Genomic DNA, 26,326 nt, shown 5'->3' with positions numbered 1-26,326 from the left:
GTCTGATATCCACAGAAGGCTACAGAGTGTTTATGTAGTTGACAACATAGATGGGCAGAGATGGATGAAGAAGTTTAAAAAGGGGAACCAACATTGAAGACAAGATATTCGATTGTGACCACTGACAGGAATTGTCAGGGAGTAGAACTCAATGGTGGCGTATTGCTTCTGTTTGGAATTCATTATTTACTTGCTATGAAAATGAAGAAGAGGAAGAATTACTCTACCACATGTGATATTTGAACAACCTATGTAAGTTAACAAAAAAACGTATTCCCACTTTTGCATTACTTTCGGTACAGCCTTTCATTTTTAGATATTTTAGTTAGATCCTCTCTCTAGTTCTTATAGTTGTCTGCATCCACCTATGGCAAACCACTATTACTTTCTCAGTAATACTGAATTTGGTTTTCGGTTTGCCTCTTTGAAGTGTAGTTCCTACTGAAAAAGCAAAGAATTATATGAATCTACAAGCTTTTTTCATACTTGATGTGCTACAATGAATTACTGTAATTCAAGGGTGGACTGACAACTCATGGGGCCCCCGGGCAATAGGGGATCATGGGGCCCCTGTGTCCTTGCCCAAACTCAAAAAAGCCTATGAAAAAGGTACCAGGGGCATCTCACGGGGCCCCCTACTGACCCCGGGCCCTCGGGCAGTGCCCGAGTTTACAAATGGTCAGTCCGCCCCTGCTGTAATTTCATACATATAAGCCATATTTGAGAGTGATGGATCAGTATGGCTGAGATACCTATCCTGGATCTTCCACAATTATTCCAGACCATACTACCACACATGGGAAGGGGGGTAGTAGGCTTTTCCACAAGTAAATGAAATATGCTGTTGATCTTAAAAGACCAACTTACCAGAAGCAGTTTGCACGGTCATCCCAGCTGGTAGGTGGATTGGATATGTGATACCATGGGGTAAAGAAAACGAAGTGCTTGACCCTGATGAATTCTGAAAAAACATCAATGAGTTTATGGCTGTTAGTCAGATTAAACAAATTTCAATACAGATATTAAATAAGTGTGTCCTAAATCGAATGATAAATTTTAGAACATTTTATTTTGAAATGAAATACTTCAATACCACAAGCTCAGCTCAGATTATCACTCCATTTCACCAATATGAACATGCAACAATGCTCGTGTCTACCAGCAAAAGCAAACTACAACAGAAAGTCCTTCCAACTAATCTTAAGAAAACAACATTCAATTGACCTTTCCAGCCAGTCACTGTGGTTTCCCCCAGGATTTTGTGAGATGTCTTCTCGTTCTTTCAACTTCATTTACATAAACAAGTATACATGTGTAATTGGGGAATTCGTGTTTATGTCAGTTGGGATGGTGTCTACACATCTCACATGTTCTTTAAAGGTCTACACATCTAGCGGTCTTGTAATTATGCCCACTAGTTGCTGGTTTAAAAAAATGTTCCCCTTTATAAAGCTGCAGATTTGTGAAATGTAGAAAAACATATTGCATGTTTGGTCAACCACTGTAAAAGGCAAAAAACATTATTATTTTCCAAGCTTGACTATTTTACCAGCAAGTCTCCCCTTTTGTTCCCATTTGAGTCCATTGTTTTCCAGCTATGTGTCCTTTGTGCCACATAAACTTCCCTACTATACTGTCTTATTAGGTAGTATACCATTTCACTAGTAGGTCAATGATATCACAAGGGTGACATAATATTATGTGGTACAATAGGGAAGTCCCATTGGATCGTACAAGATACCTGGAGGTCATCAAGGGGCAGGGCTGAATCTATCTTATCTGGAAGTGCAGTAAAAAAAAGGGCGGGGGGGCATAATGTTAACACCGTGTGTGAGTCAATGACAATCCCTCATGCAGTGTCATGACCTGAGAAACCCTAGTATGTATTAGGCTGTCATTAGATTAGGATGATTAAACAGAACCTGTGTCTCCTTATATCAGATGTCCCTATCAGAGCCTCCCTTTACATTAAGAGTCTTCGTCATAGCCCCGCCTTTACATCAGGAGTACTCATCAAAGCCCCCCCTTTACAACAGGAGTATCAGAGTACCTCCTTACATCAGGTGTCCCCATCAGAGTGCCCCCTTACACAAGTGTCCCCAGATTTCCCCTTAAAAACTGTATGATTACTTATCACCATCAGAGTGCCCCCCTACATCAGGCATCCCCAGATTTCCTCTTACAAACTGTATGATTACTGATCACCATCAGAGTGCCCCCTTACATAAGGCGTCTGCATCAGAATGTCCCCTTACATATGATCATTTATCCCTATCAGAGCACCTCCTTACATCTGGTGTTCCCATCAATGTGCCCCCTTACATCAGTGTCCCCATCAGAATGCTCCCTTACATCAGGTGTCCTCAGCAAAGCACCCCCTTACATTAGTGTACCCATCAGAGTCCCCCCTTACATATGATCATTTATCCCCATGTGAGTGCCTCCTTACATATAATTAGTTTTCCCCATCCGGTGTCATCATCACAGTGCTCCCTTACATCAGGTGTCCTCAGCAAAGCACCCCCTTACATTAGTGTACCCATCAGAGTTCCCCCTTACATATGATCATTTATCCCCATGTAAGTGCCCCCTTACATATAATTAGTTTTCCCCATCAGGTGTCATCATCACAGTGCCCCCTTACATCAGGTGTCCCCATCACAGTGCCCCTCAAATGGATAATCCCCATTAGGGTGCCCCCTTACATCAGGTGTCCCCATCACAGTGCCCCTCACATGGATAATCCCCATTAGGGTGCCCCCTCACATGGATTGTACCCATTAGGGTGCCCCCTCACATGGATTGTACCCATTAGGGTGCCCCCTCACATGGATTGTCCCCATCAGTGTTCCTCCTTACCTCAACTGTCTGTATCAGACTGGCTCATGGATCAGTGGATGCATTCACAGAGACCTGGGTGGCACAACTAAAATCTGGGCAAGCACAGCCCACTCTAGCAACGCCCTAGATCCAGCCCTGCCAAAGGGGGAGGCAGCCTTGGATTCTGGACATCTTTTTTCACTAAAATTAAATAATAATATCTATCATTGATGGAATTACATTAGAAGTGGAGTCAGACAATGACCTAGTCCTAGACCAAGCAGTAGTCCTGCAGTGCCAAGACTTTGAATTTAAAGTGTATATAAAACCAACAACAAAATGTAATATGTTGCAGCTTAATAGTCCTTTAATGTTGTGACTGGATTAATTTTCTGTTTCTAGGGTTTTCTCTTTATTTTTGTGGTGGGGTCAGTAACACACCTCCTGTCTGAGGGTGGCTACATTCACTCACTGTGCAGTATGTATGGAGGACCAGCGTAGCCACCCTTGGACAGCAGCACTTTCAACCTGTAGAGAGAGTGGTAGATGGACTAGTTGATTTAGATGAGTGACCAACAAATGAAAGCCTAACTGGTATAGAAATTTCAGTTTTTAGACCATGTAAAAGTACAGAGACTGATGGGAAGGGTCCCAAATACTTAACATAGCTATAGAACAGCCAAATATGTTGCATGTCATAACCTTGGAAAATAAGAATTTTTCGCCCAGCAATATACCACCTACCATGTCTGTTCCTGTAAAATTTGAAATGTTTCTATTTCCTTGAAGGACTGAAAAATAAATAGAAATAATTATATTTGTAGAAAAATAAAATTTTTTATTTAAACACATATACACAGGTGTTTTATCAATTGTGGCTGACTTGGCCCTTTAACGAGAAAAAAAAAAATTTGACAGTTTTTTCCATAATTATTTCTGATTACTTGAGAAATACTGAAAGTATTGTATGTACAAGTACATTATATGCTATTTTGCTCTCATAGACACTGGGCATCAAAAAAGCCTCTTTTAGGAAGTTTGCTTTTTCTGCCTCTAAATGTCCCTCCACGTTAGCCTATGTGTCCATGCACTAATGCGTTAATGTGTTAATGCATTCTAATGGATCATTAGAGGGATTTTCTTGGTGCCAAGACAATCACACAATATAATTAAATACAAATGTTTTTATTCCAAAAAATCAAATTAAAAATAATTAAACCCATAATAAATATAGTATACAAAAGCACAGCCTCAATTTACTTAACCACTTCCATACCGGGCACTTTTACCCCCTTCCTGCCCAGGCCAATTTTCAGCTTTCAGCGCTCTCACACTTTCACTAACAATTACTCAGTTATGCTACATTGTACCAAAACAAGATTTTCATAATTTTTTTTCACACAAATAGAGCTTTTAGTGGTATTTAATCACCACTGGTTTTTATTTTTTGAGATATAAGTGGAAAAACATGGTTTTCTTAGTTTCGTTATAAAAGTTTGCAAATAAATAAATTTGCTTCATAAGTTTAGGCCAATTTTTTTTATTGCTACATTTCTTTGGTAAAAATAACCCATATCAGTTTATATTATTTAGTCTTTGTGAAAGTTATAGAGTATATGGCTCCAGTCACACTTGTCATGCGAGTTTGGGGTCCTGGTAACAGGATCATTGTGTGAGGAGGAAACGCTGGTAACAGTGAGTTACTGCTGTTTGTTTACAGTTGTGATCGGCTGTGATTGGTCACAGACGATCACATGGTAAAGAGTCAATTTCATTGGCTCTGTGCCCTGATTGAAGATGTGCTGTGTCCAAGGGACACAGCCCACTACCAATTGCCACACTGTGTGCCCCCAGGGGGCGTAAGTGGAACGTCGTCATATGACGTACACCCCAAGGGACGAGAGGCCTGCCCAGCCATCAATCTGCTATTGGTTGGGGAGGAAGGGGTTAAAAGAAAAAGTTCACCTTTAAAAAGAAAATGCACATCTTTCTGCAGTTACAAAAATGTGCATTTGACTATTTTTATTTATTTATTAGGAACCTGGCAAACATTGTGTAACAGAACCGATCCAGACTGCGCTTGAGTACTTCCGTTAGAATACCGCTTCCCCGTCTGAACACCGACAACAGACACCACAGCCGACCATATAAGACTAGACGACACCAGTTTTGAAGTAAACCAGAGTAGACTTGTTTATTTGAACACAGATACATGATATATACACTCAGGGGACAATCCCCCCTCCCTGCATAATGACACAGGGCGGGGCAATCTACATTTAGTAACAAGAGACACACAGGTATTCAAACTTCACACCAGCAGAGAGTCCCATCAGGAGGGAGGGCTGCTGGAGACACCCCCACACTAAGCTAATACACAAACACATACATCCCATAATAGTTTGCTCCAAGCCAGACAAACAATAGAACAATGGAATGCAGCCACACAACATTAAACAATCAACAACCCCCACCCCACCTATCTCCTAAACATGTCTACACAGTCTAAGACAAAGCCCATACAATATTAGGACAGATCACCCTGTACCCCTAACAGGCACAGGGTGAGTTACACATAAGAGGGATATGGGGAGCTTAGACAGGGGTCTCCCCACCTCTCCAAAGTGAGCTGTGTTCCATGGCCCCCCTACCCAAAGTGACATTGTACAGGCAAACAGTTTCGCACTGACAGGAAGAATCAATGAACTACCATAGTGCTCAACAGTGCCGTGTTAGTTCATTGAAAACTACAAGCTGGCATCTGCAAAGTGTGTCGATACTTGTAGTGGATTCATTTACAGAACTGGTACGGGGAACTTCTCCCCATAGTGCTGTCACAGAAAGGGTTCGGATCACCAAGCTGCAGCAGGAGTGGGAACAGGTTACATGTTCCACCCTAAAAATGGGTGGAACATGTAAAATGTTCCCGAAGGTAAACTTATCCTTTAATATCCCCACCCTACTGTTGGGTAATGACCTCAGATTGTACATCTACATGACCCTCTTTGGTGTGTGGATCGTCCTTTGGTATGGTGAGCCTTTGTACGGCTAAATTTGTTAGTAATGGCAAAAGGTTTGTATATATTTTGTCATTTAATTTTGTCTCCTTGTTAATTCCAGTTTGTTGTAAGTGCTCCCCTACCTCTCCTGAAGAAGCGGAATGTGTTTAGGTGTATCATCCACAGTGGAAACACCCCCAGCAATTTGTGAATCATCTGAATGTACAATTTGAGGTCATTACCCAACAGTAGGGTTCTTGTCCTCGGGGATATTAAAGTGGAACTTTCCTCTCTCAATCAATATTGACTATTTTTAATCCTTATTCTGCTAACATTAGTACATAGATAGGAACGTATATCATAATTACTCGTTTGAAACGATTTTTCTTTTACGTTTTTCTTCAGTTACTTCCTTGTTTCTTGCTTAGGCAAATGATGTCATACATCTCAGGAGTCATCTGCACTTACTGAAGATGGCCATGGCCAGAAATGCTAGGGCAGTGTTTTTCAAAGTGATTTCTCAGCAAAATAAAGCATGGAGACATGGATAGATGGGGAAGTTTACTTTGAATATTAGAAATTAATTCAATAGCATTTTGTTTTGTGGTACTCAGATGCTGTGTGGTTCTGCTTTAGGTAAAGGGAGGCCACACTTTTGTATACTGTGTTTTGTGTAGTTTTAATGATTTTAAGTGAATTGATTTTGTAATAAAAACTTCTAGTTTTAATTATATTGTGTGATTGTCCACATTTCTACTACCCCCTAATGTTCTGTGTTACTATGCTGTGGTGCCTATAGCAACCCTTATTACTAAAATCCGCAGGTGTCGTTTTCCCTCAAGAAGGGGTATCATCAAGCGATGGTCTGCTGGACTCAGAGGACCTCCTCAGGATCAAGGTGAATCAACCGGGTGAAGGCTCCCTCCTCTGGGTGTAGTATGCACTGAAGGTTGTGTCTGCTGGTCTGGTAACCCCAGATGATACCCCTTCTTGAGGGAAAACGACACCTGCGTATTTTAATACACATATGCGCATTTCCTATGCGCGGTCGGTGAGTGCGCATTTCTGTCATTTCTAACGGATTTTTCACAGCTGTGTCCACTATCTGGTTGTCATTATACCAATTGAAATATTGCACGAACTTTTTAGAATGAACTTTTTAGAACGAACTATTGGTTTGATATTTTTAGCGCTGCACTTTATATTTATTATTTAGACGTGAGGCGGTTGTGATCTCCTCTAGTGCTGTAGCTGCTTATTTATTCATTTACATTTAAGGAGCGCTCGCTTTATATATTTTAACCCTTATTACTCTTTATAAATTCATTATATTGGGCAGAATCAATCAATATTCTGGCCAAGAGAATGCATTAACTCCAAAAGTGCATGAACACGCACGCAAAACATGGCTTTAGGCACATTTTTTATCCTGTCTTTTTCCTCCCCTGAAGCAAAGGCTTTCATTGGAAGAAAAAAAAAAGGTCAAGTGTGCATGAGGCCTAAATGTTATCATAACAGCAATAAGGTCCATTAATCTGATACTGAGATTCAATTCCTAACCAGTAGCCAGAACCAGAGATAAGCCTTAATGTTGAGCTTTAAAAATAGTAGATTATGAAATTATTCTTAACTGATTAGTTCAACAACTTCCCACAGAATCTAAAATTTATGAGGAGCCACTGAACACTGCCCTCCAATCCCATAACCAAAAAACATGTGATTGAGCTTTTAAGTTAATTTACGATAGTGTTTTAAGTTCATAAGCTGGACACATTGCACAGAAATAAACCAGGACACAGACCAACATTTTAAGTAATACTTTTCATTAAATCTGAATGCACAATGAATACTTTTCATTATCAAGCAATGTTATGATAGAATTTCAGTTAGGAAATCTTAACCAAATTAATGGTTTACTTTGAACATTCTGATTTTTTTCTCCAATGACTTGCATCTTACAAGAACACAGCTGTTCATATGAACCATTTTTGCACTTTGCATGAACCCCATAAATCTGAAAAATGTTTTCACAGTTTGTTTTTGACTCCACAAAGAGCAAAATGTGCTTTGATGAATTATTGAATGATATTAAAAAGCATTGCTTAAAAATTATTTATACTATTACAGGACATTAAGCCTAACCCTATAACTTCATTCCAGCAGTTTTTCTTACAGTTACATCTAGAGAATGGGAGGGGGTGATTATTTTTAACAATGAGTTATGAAAAATGTCAGCTGTTAACGATTTATGATTCTAACTGGAAAAAAAAAACTGAATCTAAAATGTTCTAAAATATAAAAAGGTGCTTTAAGGGTTTTTTGGGTAGGAGGTATACATTTTTTGTAAATGTTGCCAATGTTTTCTTAGTGGAAATTAAAAAGAAAATGTATTGAAGTAACCTAGAGCCTGGAGAACAAAACACATTTTTAATTAACTTTGAGTGGGAGAAAAGTAGAGAAATAGAGTGCAGCAGCAGGGGATGATGGTAGATACACTTCAAAAACAAGACAAAAAAAATATTCAGATAGTAACATGTTGTACTTACCTGCTCTGTGCAGTGGTTTTGCACAGAGCAGCCCCAATCCTCCTCTTCTAGGGCTCCTGGTCCCTCCTTCCTGCCTAGTGCCACCATAGCAAGCAGCTTGGGTAAACCCAGCCTGTCGGATTTTACATACAATTAATGCTAGTGGCTATTAAATCCACTACCAGTAATCACTGTGTTCTCCCGGCAGGAGAGCATGATGGCTCCATGGGAGGGATTCCCCCATCAACACTGACTGTGAAGATGGGGGAATTTAACAATTTTCTTTCCTGCAACCCGTGGCTTCAAGAAAGAAAATTGCTCCATCTAAGACAGCTAAAGTGATGCCTATGGCTGTGGTAAAGCACCTTCTTTTGTAGATGCAGTATGAAGAAATCCATCCTCAGATTATGCAGGTTGTAGTCTGCCCACCTACCATCCTTCTAAAATAGTGGTCTCCAAACTGCGGCCCTTTGTTTGCTTTTATATGGCCCTTGGGGCACCATTTTATTTACCGATACCATTAATGGGGCATAGTTCCTCCCAATGACACCAATGATGGGGCCCAATAGCACTAATGATGGGGCCCAATAGCACTAATGATGGGGCACAATTCCTCCCAATGACACTAACAATGGGGCCTAATGACACCAATGATGGGGCACCATTCCTCCCAGTGAAGCCAGTGATGGGACACAGTGCCTCCCAATTACACCAGTGATGAGGCACAATTCCTCCCAATCACACCAATGATGGGCACTATTCCTATCAATGACACCAATGAAGGGGCACTACTCCTACCAATGACACCAACAATGGGGCCAAATTACACAAATGATGGGGCACAATTCCTCCCAATGACACCAAGGATTAGGCACTGTTTACTCCAACTGATGCTGGGACATTTTCTACTCCTGATGGTCACAGTGCGGCCCCTCTAAAGTCTTAAAGGCAGTAAACTGGCCCTTTGTTTAAAAAGTTTGGGGACCCCTGTTCTAAAAGAACCTTTTGTGCATTCTTCACCTTTATCACTACCACTACTTGCAGCACATCTAGGATCCTCAGGAATGTAGGATATTTGGCTCTTTTCAGTTCTAGACCAATCAAAGCTTGACATTGGTCTAACTTTTCACCACAGTGCAACTGAAGCTGTTGATCACTTAGGGAAAGGAACAACATATACTAGGCTAGTTACAAAAACTGAGGAAGAAGACCATGGGGTTGATTTACTAAAGGCAAACAGATTGTGCACTTTTCAGATGCATTTGCACTTTTTTTTCCCAGAGGTTGGTGAATGTGGTGAAGCTCTGTTGAGTTCCATCATCCAATCACGTGCAATAAAAAAGCTGGTTTTTTTTCTGGCCCCTACTTGGGTATTCCAAGGCGAAGCTTTGTCACATTCACTAAACTCTGGGGAAACGAGTGCAGCTGCACTGTAAACTGTAGTCAATTTGTAATAGGAAAGCAGAGGGACTGGCAGGAACACCAGGGATTTCACACAAAGGAAGCAATACAAAGAGAACAGGCAGGGCCGGTGCTTCCACTAGGCAAACTAGGCAGCTGCCTAGGGAGCACTGGCACCTGGGCGCCACACAAGCTAGCACTCTCTCTGTGGAATGACACCTTGTCATGAATGATCCTTCAGCTGAGGGGAAGGGCGGCAGAGGGGAGGAAGAAAGGACAGAGGAAGATGCCGGGTGTCTGGGGTCAGTGTAGCAGCTGAGCTGTTGCTCCTTCCAGTGACCCTCTCAGGCGCAGTCCCTTACTGCAAGCAGGCTGGCGGCTGCTGATCACTGGAGTTCCAGCCCTCCTCTTATCATTCATCAGCTGAAGAGGAGCTGCGCCTGCGGAGGAAGGTAATGTCTGACTTTGATGTCTCGTGTCTATGTTAGTGTGACCCGGCCGGCCACCTACCATATGTGCCATGCGTGAGTGATGACATCATCATGATCCCACAGCCTGCTCTTGTGCTCTAGTGCCTTCTGATCTGTGTCAGTGTTGGTGGTGGTGTGTTGTGTCGGATCTGTCACTGTGTGGGATCACTCAGTTCAGTTGCCTGCTGTCACAGCATTTTATCTCCCCTCATTGCTTGGGGAATGCCAGCCTGGGATCTGTCAGAGTGTGGATCCATCATCCTCCACTCACTGCAACTGTCACCCTGCCACTGCCAGTCACAGTCCATCCATTACACTGATTTTTTTCTTTAACCTCCTTGGCGGTATGATTATTTCCGATTTTTTGTGCTGAAAGCGGTACCATTATTTTGCATGGAAATATGTAGTTGTTTTATTGTAGGCTGTAATTTTTAGGAATAACTCACTGAAATCTGTCCAAACAAGAGTCTAGTAAACATCCCGGGTATGATAAAATTTGAAACACAAAATCATAAATTATAATTTAATAAATAATCATAAAAAATAATATAATAATAATAAATTTAATTCAATAATATAATCAAACCAAAAATACTGAAATTTGAAATACAGAGGCAAATTTGCACATCGCTGAGCAAAGTCGCAAAATTGTTATCAGTGTCTGATGACGAATTTCCCCACGAATCATTATCACTCAATTCTGCAAGTGGTTCTGATTTACTATCGCTGTTCTCTAGCTGGTCTAAAACCGCTTTTGACGTAAAGGGACGCTTTTTGGACGCCATGGACATTTCTCAGTTTCCAGGCAGAAAGAACAGTCAAAATGCAGGCAGGGCACAGGACAAAGCACTCGGGACAAAATGTATGTGAAATGCATTGAAAACAGCAATGTTTTACTATGTAATAATCATTTTTAAAAAAATGAAATTTTTTAAAAATGTCAAATTTGCCGCTGGTTCCGGCGCCCATACGTCCCGACGTCACAGGGACCGGAACACGGAAGCCGGCATCGGCCGGCGGAGATGGCCGGGGACGCTGCAGGGGACACATCGTGGGAGCGCAGGACAAGGCAAGTGCTGCAGGGAATCCCTGAGCAACGCCGCATGGTAAGCCCGAGTGTAGCTCGGGGTTACCGCTTTTGGTACAGAGACTTTACCCCGAGCTACACTCGGGAATACCGCTAAGGAGGTTAATATTGGTGCTAGTGGCATCTTATGGCACTTATTTTTGCATGTTTTGTTAATTTAATATTTTCCACTGTTTCTTTTTTTGGGGGGGGGGGGGGCGGCCCCAAGTAGCTGATCTTGCCTTGGGAGCAAAATAGTCTAGCACCGGCCCCGAGTACAGGATCCGTTGATATACAAGTACATGGTACAGTAGGCACTTATCAGGATTATGAACTGCTGGTTTTACATATTCTTTAAGTTCAATTATATAGGGCCCTATGTGTCTTTCAGAAAAGATGTGCTCTAATCTGACATAAATCTTTTGTTGGGTTTCTTAGAATGTTTGAGAACATTCCTTTAATTAGAACAAAGTATGCTTAAAAATATACAGCTAGACCCTCATTTTACAATTTTAAGGTGCATACTATTACCACAGCACTGATGTTACCTTCAAGAAAGGTCTCAGCTTCACGTTCATGCAATCAGGGCCCATTCACACATGTGCATTACCAAAATGTGCTGCAGTGCATCATTTGTGTGTTGGTGTGCTGCAGTGCCATTCATTTTTAATGGACCCCAACTTACTTCCACAATGCACCCATGTTGCAAAGCACCAAGTGCACCACAATGCATGGTCAAGCACATACCCTGAAAATCAAAAAGCGTCAGTTTCCATTTAAACCTTCCCACACAGATTTTATTTTTGACAGATTATGCATGTACAAAGCCTAATTTTTACACTTTTTTTAATTCATAAACCCGAAATTTGAAAAACAAATTAAACATCCAACCTGTTGATGTATGAAGAGATTGATGTAAATGCTGAGGCAACTGAAGAACAAACTGTGGTACGTTACAGTGATCTCTGAAGAATCCCTCTGTAGCTTTGGACTGCATAACTTTCGTTTCCCATAACTGTAAAAAAAAAAAATATTAAAGTGCCTTTCATTGTTACCACAATGTATTTTCACATAAGGCATTGCAGAAGGTAATTTTAAAAGTGTTGCTGTACTAGATCTGTGGTTCTTAACCTTTTTTTATGTCACAGACACCTTTAGGAATATGATGCATGCTATGGATCCCCAGAAATATTTACAAAAACAAAAATTTCCATGCAATGAATACATGTACTTTATTTGATTGAAATTTGATTGCCTCCCACCGCTAAAATAACCTTCACGTGAGCATGGAAATCTCCTGTGACTAACATTGCCCTGGTCAAAACACAAGATATCTTGAATTCTGCTTACTGAAACAATTGACCAGCATCCTTAAAGACAAACAAGCCAGGTTTGAAAGGGTGTGGAATCCTTGGATAGCATATCTTCAGGCCCCCTAGACACCGGGATATCCTGTGACTGGGGACTGGGAATGAGAGGATCAATTTTCTTCTTTTCTCTTTCCTTCCTCTTCTCTTTGTTTTTCTCTTTTTTGTGCATAATATTTGAAGATTATGGTGTCCTTTTAATATGAAACTGAGATCAGTGGCAATCCCGAGGATCGTTGCTGATCTCAGATCATTAGTGGTTTAGGAAATCGAGATGATCAGCAAAGAAAATGTTCTCCGCTGATCATCTCAGCACACAGACAGCCGGTATATGAAGGAGCGATGTCAGCCCTTCGCTGGCAATCTGTGTTCTCCCTCCAGACTCTCCAGCCCAGAGCCTAGAGCTGAACTAAGCAGTGGTAATTTATTATTATTATACAGGATGTATGTAGCGCCAACAGTTTGCTCAGCGCTTTACGAAATGAAGGTAGACATTACAGTTACAACACAATTTGGTACAAGAGGAAACAGAGGGCCCTGATCCTGAGAGCTTACAATCTAGGAGGAAGGGTTGAGTGATACAAAAGGTAATAGCTGTGGGGGATGAGCTGATGGAGGAAATAAATGGTGGTTTACTGGGTAGAAGCAGGATAGGCTTCTTTAAAGAGAAAGGTTTTCAGGGATTGTCTAAAGGTGGATAGATTAGGAGACAGCCGGAAAGATTGGGGTAGGTAGTTCCATAGGATGGGAGAAGCTTGGGAGAAGTCCTGGAGGTGAGCATGGGAGGAGGTGACATAGGAACTAGAGAGCAGAAGGTCTTGGGAGGATCGAAGAGAGCGGTTTGGTTGGTATTTTGAGACCAGGTTGGTGATGTAGCTGGGGGCAGAGTTGTGGATGGCTTTGTAAGTTGTTGTTAGCATTTTGAATTTTATTTGTTGGGTGACTGGAAGCCAGTGGAGGGATTGGCAGAGAGGGGTAGCAGACATTTACCGCTGCTTAGTAAACTGTGTTTGACTGATCTCTCACTGTAATCTCACAAGATTACAGAAACAGCAGTCGTTTTCTAGCTTTCAAAGAGTTTGTAGATCGCTTCTCTCCTCATTAGGAGAAGCGATCTACACCGCTTCATAAAAAGGCATTCAGAGGAGAACTGTCTCCTCTGAGAATGCCAGAGAACTGAGCAGCGGTCATTTACCGCTGCATGATAAAAGGACACCTATATGTGGAAGTATAAGGGTAGACCTCGAAGCCTCCTTCATTTTTGCATGTTTAAAGGAACACGGTTCTGCACCTAATAGCAGGGGAATATTCCCTGATCTGTCTGTCTCTTCCCCTTGGTTTGAGACTAAGATGACGCTTTACCAATTTGTTTATGTTATACTCATGCATTATGTTCTCACTGGTGGAGTCTTATACTCTGAGTGCGCTGTTCCTCTCTCCTGCAGGACCAGATGACCAGATTGTTAGAATGGAAATTTTTAGTTGGATGTATTAGTATAGATATGGTCTGACACCGAAAAATATTGGCGGGGCAACCTATTAGCTCTCTTACTCCTCCTCCCTTTACTTGTCTATTTGACATATGCTGGTTTATTATTAAATATCAAAAAAATATACAAGTAAGAGCATACATATAAAAAGCAAATATAAAGCAATTATTCCAGGTAGCTGCTAGCACTATAGGGCATAGGCAACGATCCTAATTGACGTTTTCAAAATATATAAAAGTGCAGCGCCGTGATAGATATAACAATATATTCAAATTATAAAGTGATAAGTGCACAACATATAAAGTGCTAATGAGTGCAATATGTGCATTAAGTGAAATAAATGAATATATGTCCTTAATATTCATTGCGATTTCAAAACAAATAAAAAGGATAATTTAACAGAAGTTTTTCTTCAGTTTAAATGCGATACAATCCTGTGACCAAGGTGCAGTAGTGCATGTATCTTTCAAGGTAATCCGCCACTTCTGATGGGTGTGCATTCACCAGAACTTTAATGTATACAGGTATTGGTTACAATCTGTCACATCTGGGTGCAAGAGTAGAAGAGCAGCCTAAGGGTTAATCCAGCATCCTCACAGTACCGGTGGTGCGTGCCTCTTTAAATCTGGGGGAGATTGCTCAACCACAGGAGCCAAAAGGTACTCATATAGTGTAGTACTTATTTGTTAAAAGTAGTTGTACATAAATCAAAAGTAATCCACGTGGAAAATAATAATATCAGGTACCAAAATGGCCACCGCTCCTGGCCTCTTCCTCACAGCCAGTCTTCGAAACGTGTCAGCCAGTTGGAGGTCTAGGAATCCCATCATGGATATCATTCACTGAGACTGGACCTAGCTGTATTTTATAGGATGTGCCCTTGACACTGTTATCCTTTGTGAGTATATTGCCACTTCTTTTATACAATAAATGTTTTTTGAGGTAATGCGCTAGGCCCGTGCGCCCTCTGTTTTTCTTTTGCATGCAGTACATTTGGATTTCCATGAGGGCAGCAAGGCATGCACTGTTTAAAGGCATCCCACATGTGGATATAGCCTCTGTAGAGTCCATCTTCCAGTGCAGGAATATATGCATATGCCATTTTCGATGTCACACATTTTCAAAATGCATGACACATTGCCATTCTGAGGTCATGCATGCACACATATGCAGTCATAGGCTACCGTCCTTAATAGTATGTAATCACACTATGAATGGATTGCTTGAGCTGCTAAAATTCTGTTTTAACATTTACAGTTGATGCCAGGCACAATATTCCTTCCAAAGATACATTTAATAAAACAAAGTATTTTTTTTTTTTTAGGATATATTTGTTTGTTTTTTTTATATATTGTTTTAAATTATTATTTTATAGAGGGGGAGCCCCTTCTGCCCCCTTATAAATCAGACACTAAACCTGTTCCAAAATCCAGCAAAGAAAAATTCCCAGCTCACTTACTAGCCAGCCTGCAACAAACCGAATTGTCCTGTCTAAACAGTTCAATGTAAAAGCAGGGGTTTAGTTTGCATACATTTGCATATAGATGTGTAAGCTGCAGAGGCCACATCACGGCACCCCAGTGTACTGCAGTCCTAACCCTATACATTTTGAGAGTTTCCAAAGTTGGAGCACATATATAATAATGGATATATTGAGGGCAGGTATGCCTGGAGCAGTGGTGTACTTAAGTTTTATGCTGCCCTAGGCAACACAAAAATTGGTGCCCCCCCCAAAGAAAGAGCCTGACATTGACCAAGAGCATCCCTGCCCTCCACCCAAGCCTTCCACTACCACTGCCCCCCACACCATGCCCATGGCAAGAGAGAGAAAGACACTCACCTTCACAGCTCCAGACATCCCCTGGAACGAGAGTCGGGCTGTGCATACACTGTCATGAAACCCACAACATCTCTCGGAACCCACCAGGCCCCCATGCCATGTGTGTTCCTTCTTCCAAGGGGCAGTGCTGCCCCCCCCCCCCCGAAAAATGCCACCCTAGGCAAATGCCTTGTGGTAAATACACCCCTGGCCTGAAGGGAGCCCACCCCTCCTTAAAAGGGTATAGGGACTCAATGGACACCCAGCTATAGCACAATGGCAGCGAAGGTATTCAGTGCATCCCCTCATCAATTAACCAGCAGTACATCCAACAGCTCCCTGAGTTCAGCTTTAAAAGATACCCATTCTGGATGGGGGATAACTCAGAGTCACATAAATCACTGCAGGATTCTTGGAAGATCGGAGGGGGGCATGTCCCATTCAGACCTGCGAATGAAGTATCATGCATTGACATGGATGCTTGACATGGATGCTTGATGTGGATTTTACATGTGTATGTTTGCATTTTGCCCACAGCAGGACCATAAGATACAAAAATGCAAGCAACCATTTCTTTTTGAGAACCATAATTTGATTGCAATATCTGCCAAGTCGTGATACAATTCTAAATGGCAACCCCATGAGCCTCACAACCTCTCAGCAGGGCATTATATATAGGTAGTTGAAGGCTCCACCACCTGCTGGTTTCGTTAATAAACCAGAGCAAAGAGCATTTCTGATGTAAACCACATACTAGCGGAATCCGTCTTTCCTCAATGCACAGCAATGAAAGAAGATTGGATGAATGGTTTCTATGGGTTACTACATTTTGTTTTATTAAATAAGCTCAGGTGCTCACAAAAGGATTCCTGCCATCAAATACATTACTTAGCGCATTTTCACCCAGCAGGAAAAAAAAAAAAAAAAAAAGCTGTTGAAATCCACGTCAGTTGCAATATAAAATTCTCTTGGCACACAGAAGCTGTAAAAAGCTATTGAAGTGTCAAGGCAGCTTTTTTCCCTGCAGAAGAATTTTTTTTTAAACATAGCTTGACGTTCCAGAAAAGGAATTGTCTTTTTTCAGAGCACAGGGCAAGGACTAGTTAGCAAAAAATAACCTTGCATTAAAATATATAGAGATTTTAGATGTGCTCATAGCAAGTTGGGCCCATCGTCAGGGAGGCATCTCAGAAGAATCAATTGCCTGCGGCTACTGATGAATCCCTCCCCACCTCTCTGGGTGAAAATGTCCAGGAGGGGAGGAGTCAAGTGTGGACTGGCAATCTGAAAGAGATCAGAATATACAATCCCAGCTGTACAGGGGCTGTGTCTATTTGGGCAAGTCCACTTTTAGGCCAAGTTCACACTGCTTTGTTAGCAGGTGTTAGGCGTTTGGGAAGCGTTTTTAATGCTCCTCAAACGCCTATGAAAATTCTACACATAGCAGCACACAGTGCTGTTCACACTGAAGCATTAGCGTCGCAGCAAAATTGATGCCTCATGTGGAGTCAGGAGGAGTTGAAGCCTCCCATTTAAGTCTATGGTGATGCTCCGCAAACGCCTGTTAGGTGTTTGCAGGGCAGTTGTGGAGCGTTAATACCATTAAATTTCATGATAGGCGTTTGTGGTGCGGTTTTAATGCTTGGCAAATGCCAATCAAATGCCTCAAAAACGCGCGTAGGGTGTTTGGGGAGCGTTTGAGGAGCGTTAAAAATGCTTCCCAAATGCCTGCCAAATGCTATAGGAGCATTTGGCAAGAGTTAGAAAGTAGTCAAGTGTGAATGAGCCCTTAGTGAGATACGCCAAGTGGGCACTGATACCCTCACTCATCTGGCAAGTAACATAATTAAGGATAAGGGAAAAAAAAAGGGAAAGGGCCCACTAAGTGCAATTTGAAAAGCAGACTTTAGTCTCACAGGATAAAGAAGATCACTCATCATGAAAAGAGGCACCACAGCTTGCCCCTGTCCTGCAGGATCTGCCAGTGTTCTTCCAATGATGGATGGAGTAAAGCTGGGATGCTGAATGGCAATCTGGAAGTCTCCTGGGCCAGCTTGGAGTGCACAGGTGGAAAGAGCATGCTGCCACTCTATACCAGTACACAGAAAATAGGCCGCAGACTGCTGGATGTTAGAGTATGTTTATTGTGATAAGGCAAGTCAAACACAAAACAAAAATCAGTAGAAAGGCAACTGAACACATTTAAGGATTCTGAACTAAAGAGAGAGGGGGGGGAGAGAGGGGGGGAAGAGAGAGGGGGGGAAGAGAGAGGGGGGGAAGAGAGAGGGGGGGAAGAGAGAGGGGGGGAAGAGAGAGGGGGGGGGAAGAGAGAGGGGGGGAGGGGAGAGGGGGCAAGAGAGAGAGGCGGGGGAGAGGGGGCAAGAGAGAGGGGGGAAGAGGGGGGAAGAGGGAGGCGGGAATAGAGAGAGGGAGAGAGGGGGTGAAGAGAGAGGGGGGAGAGAGAGGGGAGAGAGGGGGGGAGAGAGGGGAGAGGGAGGGGAGAGGGGAGAGGGAGGGGAGAGGGGAGAGGGAGGGGAGAGGGGGGAGAAGAGAGAGAGGGGGGGAAGAGAGAGAGGGGGGGAAGAGAGAGAGGGGGGGAAGAGAGAGAGGGGGGGAAGAGAGAGAGGGGGGGAAGAGAGAGAGGGGGGAAGAGAGAGAGGGGGGGAAGAGAGAGAGGGGGGGTAGAGAGAGGGGGGGTAGAGAGAGAGGGGGGGTAGAGAGAGAGGGGGGGGAGAGAGAGAGGGGGGGAGAGAGAGGGGGGAGAAGAGAGAGGGGGGAGAAGAGAGAGGGGGGAGAAGAGAGAGGGGGGAGAAGAGAGAGGGGGGGAGAAGAGAGAGGGGAAATGAAGAGAGCGAGGGAGAGAGAGCGAGGGAGAGAGAGAGAGCGAGGGAGAGAGAGAGAGCGAGGGAGCGAGAGAGAGCGAGGGAGCGAGAGAGAGCGAGGGAGAGAGAGAGAGCGAGGGAGAGAGAGAGAGCGAGGGAGAGAGAGAGAGCGAGGGAGAGAGAGAGAGCGAGGGAGAGAGAGAGAGCGAGGGAGAGAGAGAGAGCGAGGGAGAGAGAGCGAGAGAGAGCGAGAGAGAGCGAGAGAGAGCGAGAGAGAGCGAGAGAGAGCGAGAGAGAGCGAGAGAGAGCGAGAGAGAGCGAGAGAGAGCGAGAGAGAGCGAGAGAGCGAGAGAGAGCGAGAGAGCGAGAGAGAGCGAGAGAGCGAGAGAGCGAGAGAGCGAGAGCGAGAGAGCGAGAGAGCGAGAGCGAGAGAGCGAGAGAGCGAGAGCGCGAGAGCGAGAGAGGGAGAGAGGGAGAGAGAGAGCGAGAGAGCCAGAGCGAAAGAGCGAGAGAGCCAGAGCGAGGGAGAGCGAGGGAGAGCGAGGGAGAGCGAGGGAGAGCGAGGGAGAGCGAGGGAGCACAAGGGAGAGCGCGAGCGAAAGCGCGAGCGAGAGAGAGAGAGGGCGAGCGAGAGAGAGAGGGCGAGCGAGAGAGAGAGAGGGCGAGCGAGAGAGAGAGAGGGCGAGCGAGAGAGAGAGAGGGCGAGCGAGAGAGAGAGAGGGCGAGCGAGAGAGAGAGAGGGCGAGCGCGAGAGAGAGGGCGAGCGCGAGAGAGAGGGCGAGCGCGAGCGCGAGAGAGAGAGCGCGAGAGAGAGAGAGCGCGAGAGAGAGAGAGCGCGAGAGAGAGAGAGCGCGAGAGAGAGAGAGCGCGAGAGAGAGAGAGCGCGAGAGAGAGCGCGAGCGAGAGAGAGCGCGAGCGAGAGCGCGAGAGAGAGCGCGAGCGAGCGCGAGAGAGAGAGAGCGCGAGAGAGAGAGAGCGAGAGAGAGAGAGCGCGAGAGAGAGAGAGCGCGAGAGAGAGCGCGAGAGAGAGCGCGAGAGAGAGCGCGTGAGTGACAGAGAGAGAGCGCGAGCGAGAGAGTGCGCGAGCGAGAAAGCGAGGGGGAGAGAGCGAGAGAGAGAAAGCGAGAGAGCGAGGGGGAGAGGGCGGGGAAGAGAGAGAGGAAGAGAGAGAGAGAATCATATATACATACATACACTTATTGAATACTCTAGCTCTCTCATTGGGGGGGGCCCCAACATTTTTGTGTTGCCTAGCGCAGCGCAAAATCTAAATACACCACTGATCCTAGCCATTCTCCTAGAGTACATTCTAGACTTGTTATAGTATAATTATGCACATTGCAGTTAATGTTTTTATGCATGGTTTATCGCTGACTTTGTGGATTTATGTGGGAAACCAGATTAGCCCCCTACTTGTGACTGTTCACCTCCCTGAAGGGACAGGAGCTGGATCCCCTGCTCAGGGATACCTCCAGATTGTTGGGTGAAGAAGAAAAGTTCATCTGGGGTGGTATATTAAGGAGACACTGGCTAGCTCTTCAACAGAGACTGTGCTGCAGAGAAGGCTTGTAAATAGTTCCAGGGAGTTGTCCTCAGTGTGTCAGTACCTTTGGGCATCCTGTACACCCCTAACCCTATTCAAGTCCAAAATTCCTTCAATAAACAACAAAAACCAAAGCTCAAGTTTCTGACTTTGGATGAAAGCCTGTGTGAAGACATGTGATTCCTGGCTGTGCAGGACTATAGGGGACCCAATTCATCAGCAACTCCTAAGAGGGTAGTGCTACAGCCGTGCTACATGTGTAGATGTTTCTGCATGTTTTAAAACTATTAGTTTAGGGATTTTTTTACATTTTAGAATGGTGCGCCTTGAGATTTGCTTAATTTTAAAGGGTGCCTTGAGTGACAAAAGGTTGAGAACATACGCTTTTGCCTTGCATATCAGGAGAGCAGTGGCTAAATGGTAAGCACTTCCGCCTGGCAGTACTCGGGTCGTAGGTTCGATTCCCAACTATGGCACTACCTGCACAGAGTTTGCATGTTCTCCCTGTGCCTGCATGGGGTTCCTCCAGGTACTCCGGTTTCCTCACACACTCCAAAGACATGCTGGTAGGTTAATTGGCTCCTGTCTAAATTGTCCCTAGTATGTGTATGTATGAATGTGAGTTAGGGACCATAGATTGTACACCCCTTGAGGGTTAGGGACTGATGTGAATGTACAATATATATGTAAAGCGTTGCGTAAATAGACGGCGCTATATAAGTACCTGAAATAATAACAATAAGGCATGCCAAGATGGCATCAATTTGGTCTCTGGGACACCCTTACCCCTATCCTTTCCCACCTTCCTCCTCATGACACAACCAGCAGCTGCCTTCCCAAAAACATTTTATACTGTATGTATCAAAGAACCATTTTCTTTTGAGGCTCCTGGTGTTTGCCTTTCATGCTAGTCGCTCTTTGGTTGTTTATCCAGCGCTCATATCTTTTCTGTTTTTATTTTATACTGTATGTTTAGTTACCCTAGACCAGGGGCGGACCGACAACTCATGGGGCCCCCAGGCATTAGGGGATCATGGGGGCCCTGTGTCCTTGCCCAAACTCAAAAAAGCCTATGAAAAAAGGTACCAGGGGAATCTCATGGGGCCACCTACTGACCTCGGGACAGTGCCCGAGTTTCCAAATGGTCAGTCCGCCCCTGCCCTAGACTGCTTGCTTTCAGAGAATCATACCACTTTAAATTGATCACCTTTTCATGCTCACGGGTTCCCTTTACCGTACCCATCACTGTGAATGGACATGATAAACAGCATAACATTTAACAAATAGCTAAAAAGTGACACTTACTCTCTGAAGCTCCTTAAGAACCTGCTCATCAACACCTTCTTCAGCAAAAAGTTCACTTACGCCTTCAATAACATCTTCGATAATAGACTTGTAGAGTTTTGGCTGTGCAAGAACAGAAAGGTCAGTCGGCATTGGCTGTCAATCATTGCTGGGAAAGTTCTCCCCTTTCCATCTCTGTATGCATTCTGCTAACTTATGATAAAACGAATACCTGTGCAATGTGCCTTCCAACGTGAGCTCAGACTGTCCTACCAATTCAATAAACAGCAATCAACATATCCGAGGATTGACATTTAAGGCAAAATCTTCTTGCACTTTTCAAGTAAACATTTTTGATGAGCGCTGTTAATAAATGCAGTCCCTCCAATGAGAGCCGCCCTGTAAATTATGGAATTAACTTCTGATAGTCTTTCTGATTAAAATCACCTGATATCTAAGAAATCCATTCAGAGCTCACAGTCAACACCCAGGTGGTTTTATTTAGGAAGGTAAAGAGACATTCCAATTATTTTGTCGTTTAGGGCCACATTCACTCAAGTGTACCGATCCGTTCACTGGAAGGACCCACATAGGATGCACTGTTGAAATGAGTGATTGGTGGAGCTGTATGATCTCCCTGGACTCGGAACGCAGTCTGAAAATGGCCTTTCACATGGGTCTACGGATCAGTCCGCTCATGTGAATGAGGTCTATAGAGGGTTTTATAGCAGAGGGTCTGCCAACTTTCTGAGATAGAAAAGAAAATCAACTTTAAGCCCGGGTTCACACTGATGCGGTGCGGAATTTGCAGCGTTTTCAGTGCGAATTCCACACCGCATCAAAATCGCGCCCCGTTCATGCGAACCGCTGCAGGTGTGTATGTTTAGTTAACAACACACCGAAAGCGGTCCGCAAAACGCGGTGCGATGTGCAGAATCAGATCGCATAGGTGTGAATACCCATACGATCCAATTCTAGTGCGGACCTAAAAAAAAGGGTCCTGCACATTTTTGGTGCAGGTGCGCTGTGAATTGCATCGCATGCAGATCACATGTAATTTGTACAGGAATGTGGTGCGGTGCGAATCACATGCGATTGACCTGACCGCACTGATGTAAACCCAGGCTTAGACCTAGTTTACACTTGTGGCTGGGAGGGCAGTAAAAACACATGGTTGAGTAGCAATTTTACTAAAATGTCCATTTTAGCCCTCATTCAAGCCTGAGTGTTTTTACATGTGATTCTCGAAATTCAAGACGAAGAAACGTATTATTCTCAACAGGCCCTCAATACACTCGAGCATTGTGGCAAAGTTTGAAAAAGTATATGAGCTCCTTTGGGGCAAAATCCAGGGTTTTTCACCCCGTAGACTTAAAATGTTACTAACCCAGGACCTTGTATTCACTATATCAGGTCTCTCATAGTACACAGAACATGGAAATGCAATTATTTTAGCAAATATAAACTGCTAAATACCTTTTCTCATCAGCAGTATATTACAAGCTTGTGACTTCTACCAGTGTCTAGTTGAGCACAGCTTAAAGCTTGTAGGAGGGGTTTTCATTCTCCTCTGACAGTCATATGAGACTGCAGGACCCCTGACCCTCTGTCTGGAAATTCTGATTGGCCCTGTGCTGATCGCATGCACTCTTCCAAGAAAAAAAAAAAAACAACACCTTACTAGCAATACACCAAAGTGAACATGTGCAGAGCAACTCCTAGAGCTCTGTGCTGTCAGCAGAATGGGAGGATCTGAAATGTCAGGATCAAACAGCCTTTTTACAGAGGATTAACCCCTTAGGTTCCACAGTGAGCATGCTTTACTGCATATACAGACTGGTTTTACTGTTGTGGATTTAGTAACACTTTAAATGGGAGTACATGAAAAACGTTCCTCAACATGCATTTTTCATGCACTCCTTCTTGGCTTGTGTGTCTGCACTCCTACTTGGCATCAAGAGGCCCCGGAATTTTCTACTTCTTAGTGGAAGGGATGACTGGCATATTCAAGGCTTTGGACATCTTTTTATGTCCTTTTCCATCTTTATAAAGTTCCATTACCTTGTTACGCAGGACTTTTCACAGTTCTTTTCTGATCCCCATGGCTCAGTGCCTAGTCAGTGCTTCCACGTAAGAGCTAACAAACTCATTGACTATTTATACACTGACACTAATTGCAATTTAAAAAGCCACAGATGTGGGACATTAACCTCTAATTGGCATTTTAACCCGTGTGTGTCAGCTTGTGTGTCTGTACCAAGGCCAAACATTCCAGGGGAGGGAAACTTTTGATCCGGGCCATTTGGGTGATTTCTGTTATCATTATGATTTAAAAAGGAGCCAAACAACTATTTGATAATAAATGGCTTTATATGATCATCATCCTTCAAAAAAAGAGCATTTTTTGGCATGATCAGTCATATTTTAATATCAATGCCAAAATTTCACAATTTCTGCCAGGGTATGCAAACTTTTTAGCACAACTGTATGCATTTGTAGACCTGAAACAGATTGTAAGGTGTATGGTGAGCGTAAAACCTAGTACACAATGAAAAAAATCAGACAAAAAAAAACCCGTTATTGGAGCGATCGTCCGATAATCCGGTCATTACTACACTTTTTTTTTAAGAGCCGATCGTGACAGTTCATGCAAAATTATCCGAAGGTTAAAAACACAATTTTTTTCTCATAAAAGAATGAACATTTTTCATTTAACCAGTACAGTATTCGTAAAAAAAAAATTTGAGTGCACGCTCAGAAATGAAAGAATACATTACAATACAATACATGACATCATCCCAAGAAGTTGTATTCTGTCTTACGAGAATTTTCATAACTATAGCAACCTATTCATTTTTTATGTAAAAATTAGCATGCAAAAAAAAAAAGAAAAAAAAAAAAAAAGAACGATTGTTAATCCGATATTCTATTGTGTGTACCAGGCTTTAGGCAAGCCATGAATTATACAGTTTTCTTTCCTTTCACCACAGGTGGAAGGAAAGAAAATCACTAGATTCCCCCATCAACACAGTCAGGCTTCATGTACACTAGCGGTGGATGAAAATATCTGATAATCGCTTTTTCTTTGCTGGCTTGTAGTAGCGTTTCCGTTTTGTAGTTATTACCATTTATCAGCATTTTTACAGTACATGAAGAAAAATAAAAATGCTCGATCATAAAAACGCTCCCACAAATTCTACAAAAACATTTTTTTCTGCTCCTAAATGCTGAAGCTTGAAAAAGTTTCTAGCATAAAACAGTGTGCATGGACACATAGGGGAACGCTATTAGCAGAAAAAAATGTTCAGAATATCTTCTAGGAGCTTACTAAAAACATTTGTGTGCATGGAGCCTAATGCAGGCCATAGATGGGGAGAAAAACGGCCGATTTTTCGTCCGTAAATAAAACCAGCCGATTATCTTATCGTTAGTGGACGATTTTGTCGGCCGTTTTTCGTGTATTTTGGACTTTCAGATTATCGGTGATGTTGGAAAATTTTCGAAAAACGCCCGACTTTATCCTCATTGATGGTCAAAAACGAACGATCGTTTTCCGAAAAAGGATCACAAAGGCCACAAAATGACATCATTTCCCGTTATAGGTTACTCATTAATCGGCCGATTTTCGTAATAATTGGTGGTCAGGTAAGTTTTTTAGACCGACCGATAGTTCGTTAATCGGCCGAAAATCTGCCGTTTTTCTCCCCATCTATGGCCTGCATAAGTGTTGACAGGGGAATCCCTCCTGCAGAGATTTTTTTCTTCTGCCAGCAGGGAGCCTTTCTTGCCAGCAGAACACAACGATAGCTGCCGGCAGCTATAGCCAAAAAAAAAAAATCGACCGTGCAATCTGGTGGCTGTGGGCAACTGCTCCAGGATGCTCCCTCCAGTTTTGATACAGCAGCCCATAAAGACTAAACTGCTACAATGGTATTTGTACTCACCACAGGATTGGGATTACCAGAGTGAGCCATGACTCAACCCCATCCACCATCACCTGCCGTGCCAAGCTGTCCCACCTGCTCCTCCTCACTACCTGCATCACGTGACTGTGAAGTCACATGACCCCGCTGTTGCCTGCAAGGTGCTTCTCCAGCTTCCCTCTAGATGGGTGTGTTCCATCCAGCGAAAGGATCGAACGTTCGCTGTGTAACAGGGGCGGACTGACAACTCATGGGGCCCCCGGGCAAAAGGGGATCATGGGGTCCCTGTGTCCTTTCCCAAACTCAAAAAAGCCTATGAAAAGGTACCAGGGGCATCTCATGGGGCCCCCTACTGACCCCGGGCCCTCGGGCAGTGCCCGAGTTTCCAAATGGTCAGTCCGCCTCTGCAGTGTAATAGTGTTGTTAGGTTATTATTGTAAATAGTTTAGGCCATATAGGCCGTAAGTGGCAGGTTTAATATGGAAATTGAATATGGTTTATGTTTATATCAGAGCCATAAAGGCTCCTAATTATATGGTCTCAGCCATAAAGGCCTTGTACTGTAGATATTGTATATACCTTTAGATTTTCCTTTCAGGTTATGGACTTTTATTTATGAGCCGTTCAGGCTGTGTTTGAGTTTTTTTTCCCCCAGGGACTGTTGAGACTTTTTAGTTTCCTTTGTGTTGAGTTTTGTATTTATTTATTTATTTATATTTTGTACTTTTTTACATAAGTTTGATGGATATGTATGACATTAATACATAAATAAAAAATCTCCATCCAGCGAATGGATC

General features: G+C 43.3%; 1 protein-coding gene across 2 annotated transcripts in view; it reads right to left on the bottom strand.

Annotated features, from left to right (window-relative positions):
• GTF2A1L (general transcription factor IIA subunit 1 like) overlaps positions 1-25,580 on the bottom strand; it is a 92,601-nt gene extending 67,021 nt beyond the window's left edge. For both annotated transcript variants that reach the window (XM_089676439.1, XM_089676440.1), the window contains exons 1-5: positions 25,551-25,580; positions 21,628-21,729; positions 12,173-12,296; positions 3,565-3,611; positions 868-961 (exon numbers count right to left, since the gene is read on the bottom strand). In XM_089676439.1, coding sequence (XP_089532565.1) covers positions 868-961; positions 3,565-3,611; positions 12,173-12,296; positions 21,628-21,729; positions 25,551-25,580 — 397 coding nt within the window. The remainder of the gene's footprint in view (positions 1-867; positions 962-3,564; positions 3,612-12,172; positions 12,297-21,627; positions 21,730-25,550) is intronic.
• Between the last annotated feature and the right edge of the window lie 746 nt (positions 25,581-26,326).

Source organism: Staurois parvus, unplaced genomic scaffold (genome assembly GCF_062004578.1).
Source record: "Staurois parvus isolate SC_StPar_1 unplaced genomic scaffold, SC_StPar_1.0 ptg000169l, whole genome shotgun sequence".
In the NCBI taxonomy this organism is placed as follows: Eukaryota; Metazoa; Chordata; class Amphibia; order Anura; family Ranidae; genus Staurois; species Staurois parvus.
This window is presented reverse-complemented; position numbering and strand designations above follow the sequence as displayed.